Source organism: Bufo bufo, chromosome 7 (assembly GCF_905171765.1).
Source record: "Bufo bufo chromosome 7, aBufBuf1.1, whole genome shotgun sequence".
NCBI classification, from domain to species: domain Eukaryota; kingdom Metazoa; phylum Chordata; class Amphibia; order Anura; family Bufonidae; genus Bufo; species Bufo bufo.
The window spans coordinates 70,476,962-70,489,050 of record NC_053395.1 but is presented as its reverse complement, the minus strand read 5'-3'; the positions used below and the strand labels follow the sequence as shown (position 1 = coordinate 70,489,050).

Genomic DNA, 12,089 nt, shown 5'->3' with positions numbered 1-12,089 from the left:
AGCCACTGTAGGCTGCTGTCACCTGTATTACACAGGCAGCACCCACCAGTGTTTAAGTCCGGAAACTACCATAAATGATCCTAAATATACCAGGCCGCATAGGTCCACCCTACCCATTTTTTTTCAGAAGTGGCGAGTGTGGCGTAAAAAGGCAAACAGTTAGAATTTTTGGAGCCTGATGGGATCGGCAAAAATTTTAGACTTTTCGGCGCCACTACTCTCATTAATTCTTTGCAATAAGAGAGCCTGTTACTGTTTCCTGCCTGTGGTTAGTGCAGCAGGAATTGATGACAGGCTCCCTTTAATTTGGTTGTTATCTTGGACTTGCGTGGTTTCTTCCTTTAGTGGAAAAGGCTTATAATCAAGCCTACATAGCGTGGAGGAGGGAGTATGGAATACAGCAGACGGTTGGCGACTACTATAGTACTATAATAGCTGCGTGCACTGAAATTGCTGTAAATAATGGACATGTAAATTTAATTTTTTACAACTAATAGAGAGCATACTAACGCGTTTCTCTCCCCTCAGGTCTTGTGCTAGGAGGTTCTGGAGATCGGTCCATTCGGTTCAGACCAACCCTGGTTTTCAAAGAGCACCATGCGCACCTGTTCTTGAACATCTTCAATGACATCTTGGCAGATTTGAAGTAGCTTTGTTGCCTTAGTCCAAATGAATCAGGAGGTCTCAAAATAAGTCACGCTTCTTAATCTCTGCTACCATATACGCACAGTTCAGGTCTAACCACAATGGATGGAGAATATTTTTGTGCTCAAGCCAAAACCGTGTCTCCATAAAGAGTTTTAATGTGCCACAATATATATTTTCATAGGAAAACTATACTTTTTTTTTTTTTTTTTTTTCTAGTGTACACCTTTCTGTGTTCAGGGAAGTTGCAAAATAATCAAGTATTAATATTGTTAATTATGAAACATTCAGACTGTGAAATGAATACTAATACCCTGAAAATGTCCGATCCGTGTATGTGTTGTCTTGTGTTAATGATTACATAAGGAATTTTGGGGCCTGTCCTATACCATGTCTTGTCGCCACAATGTGAGCATTTTGTTTGTGAGGTAAGTTTCCACCACTATTCAGATTTTAATGGTTAGATTAGAAGATATTATAACTGTCTACTAAATTAATACCGCCTTACTGCCTGTGGTTCATGGTAATCTCAGTCCGCTGTTAATGTAACGGCAGTATTTGCATGTTATACTGTACATAGATATTTCTTAGATACTTTTAAGTATATCATATTTCTAGAGGCAAGACAGTATTTTTCGGCCACTTGATTTGGTGTCTTCTAAAGAAATGCTTTTTGTACACATTACACTGAGCCATATATACAAGCATTACACATTGGGCCGGATGCGCGTGTCCGTGCTAACAATACATATTACTCTGCTGTGTCATGGCCCAACCATAGGGAAACCTAAGTAGATGGATATCACGGTCAGCACATGGACACGGAAATCCAGCCTTACATGTAGGTCCCAGAAGTGAGACCCACACCTATCAAACAGTAGGGGCATATCCTAGCACTATGCCCCTGTTTTCTGAGATGGGAATACCCCTTTAAGATTGGATCAAACGAGAATATTTCTAATTGTCAGTATGAAGGGTCAGTCATGTGTCCTTGATGTAGGATACACATGACTGGTAGAATTCTGGATGCTGAGGTTTAGGGTCCATTCACATGTCTGTATGAATGGGTCCAGATCCGTTCCGTAATTTTGCAGAACGGTACGGACCCATTTATTTTCAATGGGACCACGGAACGTGCTGTCCGAATCCGCACTTCCGTTCCGCAACCCCGCAAATAATAGAGCATGTCCTATTCTTGTCCGCAGACACGGACAAGAAAAGGCATTTCTATTGGGGTGCCGGCCATGTGCGGTCCAGTGTTTTGTGGATCCGCAATTTGCGGACCGCAAAACACTTGCGGACGTCTAAATGGACCCTTAAGGGGTTTTTCAGGATTACTTAACTGATGACCTATCTGCAGATTTACTGTATGCACCGGTGCCTTCTCAAACAGCTGGCCGTCAGGGGTCCTGGGTGTTGGACCCTCACAGATCAGATACTATAGACCTTTCAGGAGGAGAGGTCATCAGTTGAAAAATACCGGAAAAACACCTCTTTAAATAGAGAGTTGTCCATGTATGCCCTGTCACTTTCTATTGATGTAGAGGAGAGCACTTGAGGAGTTCTGTGATCCAGCCTGGACTGGTGATACCTTGTTACTCGGTTGAAAAAAGACCTAAGACCATGAAGTTCACCCGTTATATACTTACAAACCAATTTCATCCAAGCATTGTCCATTTATTCAATGGCTGCTGTATAAAGTTGCAAAGATGGGACTGGTCTTCCAGTGGCAGATCCAACCTTAGTAGCAGCTATCTGCTTTGGCTAATAAAAGGGTTACAAGCAGGGACGCCCTCTATTACATTCATACAAAAGGGGTCATCTCAAGAAGACCATCTTGACCTACCTTTAAGAACTTTACACTAGCAGAGGTTACCAGTTTTGTAGCCCAAAAAAAACTGTCTAAATTAGCTAGAATGACTTACATCTGGTGGCATTAGAGGCAAAGCTTGTTAAGAGCTCATTTGCATTTCTTCCCTCCCAATTTCATCCAGGTACAAGGTGCAGCCTGATTTTCACTGCTCACACATACAAAAATCTCTCCAACTTATTTGCTGGAATTCCTTTAAATATCTGCCCCCTTATCCTCTGGTGCAATGGTCATTCTAGCTAATTTAGACTTTTTTTTTTTGGGCTACAAAACTGGTAACCTCTGCTTGTGTAAAGTTCTTAAAGGTAGGTCAAGATGGTCTTCTTGAGATGACCCCTTTTGTATGAATGTAATAGAGGGCGTCCCTGCTTGTAACCCTTTTATTAGCCAAAGCAGATAGCTGCTACTAAGGTTGGATCTGCCACTGGAAGACCAGTCCCATCTTTGCAACTTTATACAGCAGCCATTGAATAAATGGACCATGCAGTAATGCAGAGAACACTAGCCACTTCCCTGGTCATAACTGCTGTTCTGATATACTCGGCACATTGCAGGAACAGGAGGTGTCTAAGCTGGGTAAGTAGGTAGCTGAGGAATTTACCCATTAATAACATTTACGGTATCACCTATCCCCATATATGATCACTGGGGGTCTGACCACTGGGACCTCCACTGGTCAAAAGAAAATGAGGGTTCCTGAGTCCCCTGTGGACTGTTAAAGTAGTGTACATGTGACCGCTGCACCTTCAACTCTCTATCTCAGACAGTGAATTCAGTAGTGGTCACCATGACTCCAGTCATATGGGGATCCTTGTTCTCCTGGGCAATCAATAGTCTAAATCTGGAAAACCCCTTTAAGCATTCAGAATAACCAAACTGCAGGGATGATAATTACATGTTATAAATCAGCATTTGATGAAACCGTGCAATTGCAAGTCTGATTTTGTCTTTGCAAGATCTGCAGCGTGAAGCCATACATCTCAAGACAGCGCATGCAGCGGAATCACTCCTGCCAGGACCATTGATATATAGGAAATGGATGAGATTGCTGCATTACATGAGAACTAGTGCATGAGTAGTCCTATAGGAGCATTCCTGAACTCCCCATTTAGTTAGAGAGGTTTTTTCGGGAGTTTTACACTGATGTCTTGTCTTCTGGATAGGTGATCAGTATCTGGTGGGAGTCTGACACAAGGGACCCCTGTCTATAAGCTGTTTGAGAAGGCAGCGAGGCTCGTAGTAGCGACGCAGCCTCCTCACAGCTTTGCCTAGGAAATGTGACATCATGTTTGTCGGTCACATGGCCTAGGCGCAGCTCAGCCCTATTGAAGTGAATGGGGCTCAGCTGCAATACCAAGAACAACCACTATACAATGTACGGCGCTGTGCTTGGTAAGCTGAGAGAAGGCCGCAGTGCTGCGAACACTGGTACCTTCTCAAACAGCTGATCGGCGGGTGTTGGACCCCCACCAATCAGATATAAAACTTCCAGAAAGCCCCTTTAATAGCAAATCTAAACTACTTTTACACTAGATTTTCCAAAACCAATTAACTTTTTGATACAGCCGTGGTGTAAGAATCCCAGTAATTGCCAAGATGTGTGTTTAATGGGATACTTTATTGTGTTGACCATGATTATTATGTATGTAGCATGTTTAAGGCTTGTAATGAATGTGTAATTTTTCAAATAAGTCATTACTACACTTTCAGATCATTTTAATGCATTTATTGTTTTTACACTTGGTCCGTGTTTTCCTATACACCAAATATGTAAGAAATGTTAACATACACTTGACACAAGACTGAAGAAACTAGGTGCTTATGAGGAGCTAGTGAGCCGTTTACAGCGTGCTACCGGTGCCAAACATCTTACAAATAGCTGCACTTTGTGTTCTTGTCCAGAAATTTGTGGATTTAACTGCTTTATGTCTTAATCGGTAAGAAATAAAATGTATTTGTAAGTTTATCATGGTTGTCAATTTATGTCAGACTGGTTCCGGGATAAGTAGCATGTACACATTGTGTGGAGTTGCAGTGCCAAAAGTCAATGACTCTTTCAAAATCCCGTGTATACCTTGTGGGATATTCCCATGTGTAAATTGACCTGCAGTACATACTGTAAAATCTGCAGCGTGTCAATTTATGTTGCAGATATGCAGAAATTCCCCACTGACTTCAATGGGAAGGCTACTTTTCTGTACAAAACCTGCAAGATAAACTTTAGATGCAGATTTTATGTAGAAGCTGAGCAGAAGCCCTAAATAAATAAAAGAAAAAACACTATGCTCCCTTCCCTAGTGCTTCCCTGTCCCATGTCCGTCCCTGTACAATCCAGCCTCCTGTGACTACGTCTTGTCCCATTTACCACTGCAGCTAGTCACAGACTGCGGCAGTCAAACTGGCTATGTCATTGAAGGAGACCAGGCAAAGGAGCCACATAAGAGCCAGAGGAGGCGAGTTATCTAGGTGGGGTGGATTTACCGCTGCAGAAATGTTCCACAACAATTCCACTAAGTGTGCATGTAGCCTAAAGTACTACAGCAGAGTGGCTCAGTGGTTAGCACTGGTGCCTTGGATGGTCCCAGTTCTGGGTGGGCTCTGGGTCTCACTCAGTAAGCCCACTCCCAAAGCCTCCCCCTTGATTTCGGATGTCATTCGGATCCTGTTTGAACTACATAAAAGGTAATACCTGCTGGGAGACATAAGAGTACGGCCACACTTTCGGTTTTCCAAGCCAAAACTAGGAATGAATATCGTCCTTTATACTTTTCTCTCCTTTTATAATCCACTTCTGATTTTAGCTTCCAAAACTGAATCGGGAAACCTGACCAGATGGACCTACCCATAAATGTGCTGACGCTCTAGAAAGTGAATCTCCATTTTATTTTTTACTAGTATGATATTTTAGATTCAAAATTCTGTGCAAGTATAGGACAAAGTCTAAAAACAGACAAACTAAACTGACAGAAATGGCTCTTTAATATTGAGTTATTCTAATTCTCCAAAAACCAAAGTGAATTTCTCTCTATCTAGGACATAACCATACTGAGTAGAGAAATACAGAATATCAGGTTTGCTATATCTTGCAAACTGACGGAGAATTTCTCGCTTGCCATCTCCGGTTTCTGAAAGCTGCTTTACATCATTAATTGGCACGAAAATATTTTTTCGGTTTCCCCAAAATGTGATGTGGGAAACCTTCACCGTTGTTAGGTTGTCATTCACGTACAGCATCCCAATAATTCTACGCAGGTAAGAGCTAAGACCATACAGCATGATGCCAGCAAAAAGAGCAGTTCCAGTGCAATAAATCACAGAAAACTGTGTGATCTGTCCTTGCAAATAATAATAATAAACCGGAGGAAGAAGCAAAACAGTCAAGGTGGTCTGCGCAAGCTTTAGCCTGGAGACCACCCTGCAGAACCTTATTGCTGGGAACTTGTAGATCAACGTAAACTTGGCAGAGTCACCAGTGTCTTTGTTGAGGGGTGAAGATGTACAGAATAAGGTTCTGGGCCCTAACTGCTGGTAGATATTGGCAGATGACAATAACTTGGAAACCTCTCCATGTGAAGGGCGAGTAAATCTCCCACGTCCAATAAAGTAGGTTCTGCAGGGTATTTTAGATTTCCACAACTGTACTGAAAACTGCTGACATAAAGGTCTGAACCTCATGATGAGCTGTGCCATGGTGATGGAACCTGTTAGATGACAAGAACATGTAAGTCACCGGCCTCACTTAAAGATACAACTACAACACAACTTTATATATTCCGTTTATCACGTGTATCGTTATCCAACACTAGATGGCATCTCAGTCTGCTTTAAAGGGGTAGTGCCAAGTTTTACGTTATCCCCTATCCACAATATAGGGGATATATAGCTGATTGCTGGGAGTCCATCCGCTTGTATACCAATCTATCACGAGAATGGGGGTCCCATTCCCCTATTCTGATGGAGCGGCAGGTCATGTGTGCGCACTGCCGCTCCATTCATTCTTTAAGGGAGCACCAGAGATAGCCAAGTACTGTGCTTCCATAATGAATTGCTCCCAGCAATCAGCTAAATATACCCTATCCCTGTGATGGCTAACCTCCAGCACTCCAGCTGTGGTAAAACTACAACTCCCAAGATGCACACTTGCTTGGGTGTTTTCAGAACTCCATAGAAATGAAAAGAGCATGCTGGGAGTCGTAGTTTCACCACAGCTAGACTGCCGGAGGTTAGCCATCACTGACCTATCCTGGGGATAGGGACTAACCGAAAAATGTGGCACAACCCCTTTAATGACTGAGGCCATGTTCGCATGGCATATTTTAAATATGGACTTTGTCGCTTTTTCTGAACCAAAATCCAAATGTAATCCACTTTCAATCTGCCTAACACAATTTTCAATGGGAAATCAGCACTGTAGTTCCTATGAACAGTTTTTTTCTGTTCATTGAAATTAAGGCTGTGAAGTCCAGTTCTGACTGACTCCTGCCAAAAAATTTATAACTAATGTACTGTAGAAAAATTTAATAGTAGTAAAACTATAGTAATAGTAAAATCAAGATACTTAGATAGAAATTGAACAAGATTGATTGGAATACAATTTCTTTAATCCCTGCCCTTTTCTAAATTCCTGGATGTAATGCACTGTGCATTTACTAACTGAAAAACACTGTTCTACATTCTCACCTGAGTTAACAAGGTACAGGTTGCCTTGTAAGACTCTTTTGTGCTGTCCCAGGGCGGTGGCAACACAGGGAAATTCCTCCAGTTCTATGAGGCAGTCCTCAAGGCCCTGATCTTTTCTGACGGGGAAAGAGCAGGCCGGAGTACCTCGGGAACTGGAGGCGCCCGGATCGTCCATGGCCAACACTTTCCAGGTGTGGTCCCCCATACTGGAAAGAAGAGACGGACCCAAAAAAGGTGCAGAGTGTATCACAGGAGGGGGATACGGAAGGACACCACCACTCAGTGTGACACGTGCCCCGATCATCCGGGCCTCTGCATTATTGGTTGCTTTAGGGAGTACCACCCTTCCATGGAGTACTAAATTTATAATCCCCTTCCCCAATTTTAATTCCATTTAGCCACTGACCATCGGAAAACAAAAAACTATGGTTCTCAGACTTGACACTAAAATATATATTTTTTAAAGTAGACATATTAGGTATTGCCGCGTCCGTAAGAATCTGCTCTATAAAAATACCACATGACCTAACCCTAACTCAGATGAACAATCAAAAAAATTAAATTAAAACGGTGCAAAAATGAGCCCCTACCTAAGATAATTGGCTAAAAACTAAAAAAAAAAAATGACTCTTAGACTATGGAGATACTAAATTGTTTTTTTTTTGTTTTAAAAAAAGGATAATATAGTGTAAAACTTAAATAAATTTAAAAAAGTAGACATATAAGGTATCGCTGCGTCCGTAAGTATCTGCTCTATAAAAAATACCCCATGACCTAACCCCTCAGATGAACACGGTCAAAAAAATAAAATAAAAACAGTGCCAAAACAGCTATTTTTGGAAAAATTTTCAATTTTAATCAGTTTTTTCCAGTAACAAAGCAAGGGTTAACTGCCAAACAAAACTTAATATTTATTACCCTGATTCTGCAGTTTACAGAAACACCCCATATGTGGTCGTAAACTGCTGTATGACAAAACGGCAGGGCGCAGAAGGAAAGGAACGCCATATGGTTTCTGTAAGGCAGATTTTGATGGCCTTTTTTTGGCACCATGTCCCATTTGAAGAACCTCTGATGCACCCCTAGAGTAGAAACTCCATAAAAGTGACCCCATCTAAGAAACTACAGTCGTGGCCAAAAGTTTTGAGAATGACACAAATATTAGTTTTCACATAGTTTGCTGCTAAACTGCTTTTAGATCTTTGTTTCAGTTGTTTCTGTGATGTAGTGAAATATAATTACACGCACTTCATACGTTTCAAAGGCTTTTATCGACAATTACATGACATTTATGCAAAGAGTCAGTATTTGCAGTGTTGGCCCTTCTTTTTCAGGACCTCTGCAATTTGACTGGGCATGCTGTCAATCAACTTCTGGGCCAATTCCTGACTGATGGCAACCCATTCTTTCATAATCACTTCTTGGAGTTTGTCAGAATTAGTGGGTTTTTGTTTGTCCACCCGCCTCTTGAGGATTGACCACAAGTTCTCAATGGGATTAAGATCTGGGGAGTTTCCAGGCCATGGACCCAAAATGTCAACGTTTTGGTCCCCGAGCCACTTAGTTATCACTTTTGCCTTATGGCACGGTGCTCCATCGTGCTGGAAAATGCATTGTTCTTCACCAAACTGTTGTTGGATTGTTGGAAGAAGTTGCTGTTGGAGGGTGTTTTGGTACCATTCTTTATTCATGGCTGTGTTTTTGGCCAAAATTGTGAGTGAGCCCACTCCCTTGGATGAGAAGCAACCCCACACATGAATGGTCTCAGGATGCTTTACTGTTGGCATGACACAGGACTGATGGTAGCGCTCACCTTTTCTTCTCCGGACAAGCCTTTTTCCAGATGCCCCAATCAATCTGAAAGAGGCTTCATCGGAGAATATGACTTTGCCCCAGTCCTCAGCAGTCCATTCCCCATACTTTCTATAGAAGATCAATCTGTCCCTGATGTTTTTTTTTGAGAGAAGTGGCTTCTTTGCTGCCCTTCTTGACACCAGGCCATCTTCCAAAAGTCTTTGCCTCACTGTGCGTGCAGATGCGCTCACACCTGCCTGCTGCCATTCCTGAGCAAGCTCTGCACTGGTGGCACTCCGATCCCGCAGCTGAGACCATCCTGGCACTTGCTGGACTTTCTTGGACGCCCTGAAGCCTTCTTAACAAGAATTGAACCTCTTTCCTTGAAGTTCTTGATGATCCTATAAATTGTTGATTGAGGTGCAATCTTAGTAGCCACAATATCCTTGCCTGTGAAGCCATTTTTATGCCACGCAATGATGGCTGCACGCGTTTCTTTGCAGGTCACCATGGTTAACAATGGAAGAACAATGATTTCAAGCATCACCCTCCTTTTAACATGTCAAGTCTGCCATGTTAACCTAATCAGCCTGACATAATGATCTCCAGCCTTGTGCTCATCAACATTCTCACCTGAGTTAACAAGACGATTACTGAAATGATCTCAGCAGGTCCTTTAATAACAGCAATGAAATGCAGTGGAAAGTTTTTTTTGGGATTAAGTTAATTTTCATGGCAAAGAAGGACTATGCAATTCATCTGATCACTCTTCATAACATTCTGGAGTATATGCAAATTCCTATTATAAAAACTTAAGCAGCAACTTTTCCAATTTCCAATATTTATGTAATTCTCAAAACTTTTGGCCATGACTGTACACCCCTCAAGGTATTCAAAACTGATTGTACAAACTTTATTAACCTTTTAGGTTTTCCTCAACAGTTTATGGCAAATGGAGATGACATTTCAGAATTTCTATTTTTGGTAACCTTGCCTCACAAAAATGTAATATAGAGCAACCAAAAATCATATGTACCCTAAAAATAGTCCCAACTAAACTGCCACCTTATCCCGTAGTTTCCAAAATGGGGTCACTTATATGGATTTTATACTCTTGGGGTGCATCAGGGGGGCTTCAAATAGGACACTGTGTAAATAAACTAGTCCAGCAAAATCTGCCTTCCAAAAACCACACGGCCCCTCTTTCCCTCTACGCCATACCGTGTGCCCGTACAGTAGTTTACGACCACATATGGGGTGTTTCTGCAAACTACAGAATCAGGGCAATAAATATTGAGTTTTGTTTGGCTGTTAACCCTTGCTTTGTTCCTGGAAAAAATGGATTAAAATGGAAAATTTGCCCAAAAAAAATATTGAAATTCTGAAATTTTATCTCCATTTGCCATTAATTCTTGTGGAACGCCTAAAGGGTTAACAAAGTTTGTAAAATCAGTTTTGAATACCTTGAGGGGTGTAGTTTCTAGAATGGGGTCATGTCTGGGTGGTTTCTATTATGTGAGCCTCACAAAGTGACTTCAGATCAGAACTGGTCCTGAAAAAGTGGGTTTTGGAAATTTTCTGAAAAATTTCAAGATTTGCTTCTAAACTTCTAAGCCTTGTAAAGTCCCCAAAAAATAAAATGTCATTCTCAAACTGATCCAAACATGACGTAGACATATGGGGAATGTAAAGTAATAACTATTTTTGGAGGTATTACTATGTATTAAAGAAGTAGAGAAATTGAAACTTGGAAATTTGCTAATTTTTCAAAATTTTTGGTAAATTTGGTATTTTTATTTTTTTACTCCACTTTACCAGTGTCATGAAGTACAATATGTGACGAAAAAACAATCTCAGAATGGCCTGGATAAGTCAAAGCGTTTTAAAGTTATCACCACATAAAGCGACAATGGTCAGAGGTCCATAAGGGGTTAAAGGGCTTCTGTCACCCCATTAAACCGTTTTTTTTTCTTCTTTATTAATAATCCCTACACTGCGATCTCAGCATTCATAAGCTAATTAATGATTTTCGTTCAGTAGAATTTGCTAAAAATCGATTTTTATAATATGTAAATTACCTTGCTACCAGCAAGTAGGGCGGCTACTTGCTGGTAGCAGCCGCATCCTCCGATCGTAATGACGCCCCCTCCGCTTGTTGATTGACAGGGCCAGGGAACGGAATCGTTCTCTGCTGGCCCTGCCTGTTTTCATTCAATATCTGGCGCCTGCGCAGCGGCCGTAGCTATCTTCAATCTGCGCAGGCGCACTGAGAGGCGGCCACTCACTCGGCCGCTCGCTCCTCAATGCGCCTGCGCCGATGACGTCACATCTACACCCGGCGCAGGCGCATTGAGGATGGAGCGGCCGAGTGAGTGGCCGCCTCTCAGTGCGCCTGCGCAGATTGAAGATAGCTACGGCCGCTGCGCAGGCGCCAGATATTGAATGAAAACAGGCAGGGCCAGCAGAGAAAGATCCCGTCCGCTGGCCTTGTCAATCACAATGCGGAGGGGGCGTCATTACGATCGGAGGATGCGGCTGCTACCAGCAAGTAGCCGCCCTACTTGCTTGTAGCAAGGTAATTTACATATTATAAAAATCGATTTTTAGCAAATTCTACTGAACCAAAATCATTAATTAGCTTATGTATGCTGAGTTTGCAGTGTAGGGATTATTAGTAAAGAAAAGAAAAAAAACGGTTTAATGGTAAGCACACCTGTATGGTGACAATATATGCCGGGTATGGGGTGTAATATACTGGTATCTGTCCCTGCTACAAGGAATTTGGAAAATGTCCTGTTAAAAAAGGTGCAGCATAAAGGTTTTAACATTTCCCTATGTCAGTGCCAGTTTTTCACCCCTAACCTTTACCATGCTCCAACGGTGGAGGGCATGACATTCAGCCCACAAGGTGGCCCCCAGGTCGGTGCCCCTCCGGTAACATCAGGTTACACCTCCAGCTGACGCACACATAGGACCCACATACAGGACATACCTGTCACCCGGCGCACACGCCGTCACAAACTACGCATCCCACAATGCAGCGCGAAAGAGTCACGTTACCACTGGAGACAGGGTTTGTGGGAATTGTAGTTTCAACCAC

At 42.2% G+C, this 12,089-nt stretch overlaps 2 protein-coding genes across 3 annotated transcripts in view; one reads left to right on the top strand and one right to left on the bottom strand.

Moving 5' to 3' along the window:
* ABAT (4-aminobutyrate aminotransferase) overlaps nt 1-1,738 on the top strand; it is a 212,868-nt gene extending 211,130 nt beyond the window's left edge. Inside the window, exons 16-17 of one of the 2 annotated variants that reach the window (XR_005780450.1) lie at nt 529-863; nt 907-946. Coding sequence is in view for 1 of the 2 variants with exons in the window: in XM_040439721.1 (XP_040295655.1) it covers nt 529-650 (122 nt within the window). In the remaining variant the exon portion in view is untranslated. Of the gene's footprint in view, nt 1-528 lie in introns of both variants that reach the window. The other variant, XM_040439721.1, reaches the window with a different exon arrangement.
* Nucleotides 1,739-5,152: 3,414 nt separating this feature from the next.
* TMEM186 (transmembrane protein 186) lies at nt 5,153-11,971 on the bottom strand. Its single transcript, XM_040439785.1, has 2 exons — nt 11,858-11,971; nt 5,153-6,216 (listed from the first exon to the last, which is right to left on the bottom strand). The coding sequence occupies exons 1-2, from the start codon at nt 11,883-11,885 to the stop codon at nt 5,504-5,506; spliced, it is 741 nt and encodes a 246-aa protein (XP_040295719.1). The 5' UTR covers nt 11,886-11,971; the 3' UTR covers nt 5,153-5,503.
* Between the last annotated feature and the right edge of the window lie 118 nt (nt 11,972-12,089).

Bases quoted from the DNA above. Each gene is read 5' to 3' on its own strand.
- TMEM186 (XM_040439785.1), bottom strand. From the start codon at position 11,885: ATGTCATGCCCTCCACCGTTGGAGCATG. The intron at 6,217-11,857 runs GTAAAGGTTAGG...GTCATCTAACAG, and splicing joins CCCTCCACCGTTGGAGCATG to GTTCCATCACCATGGCACAG.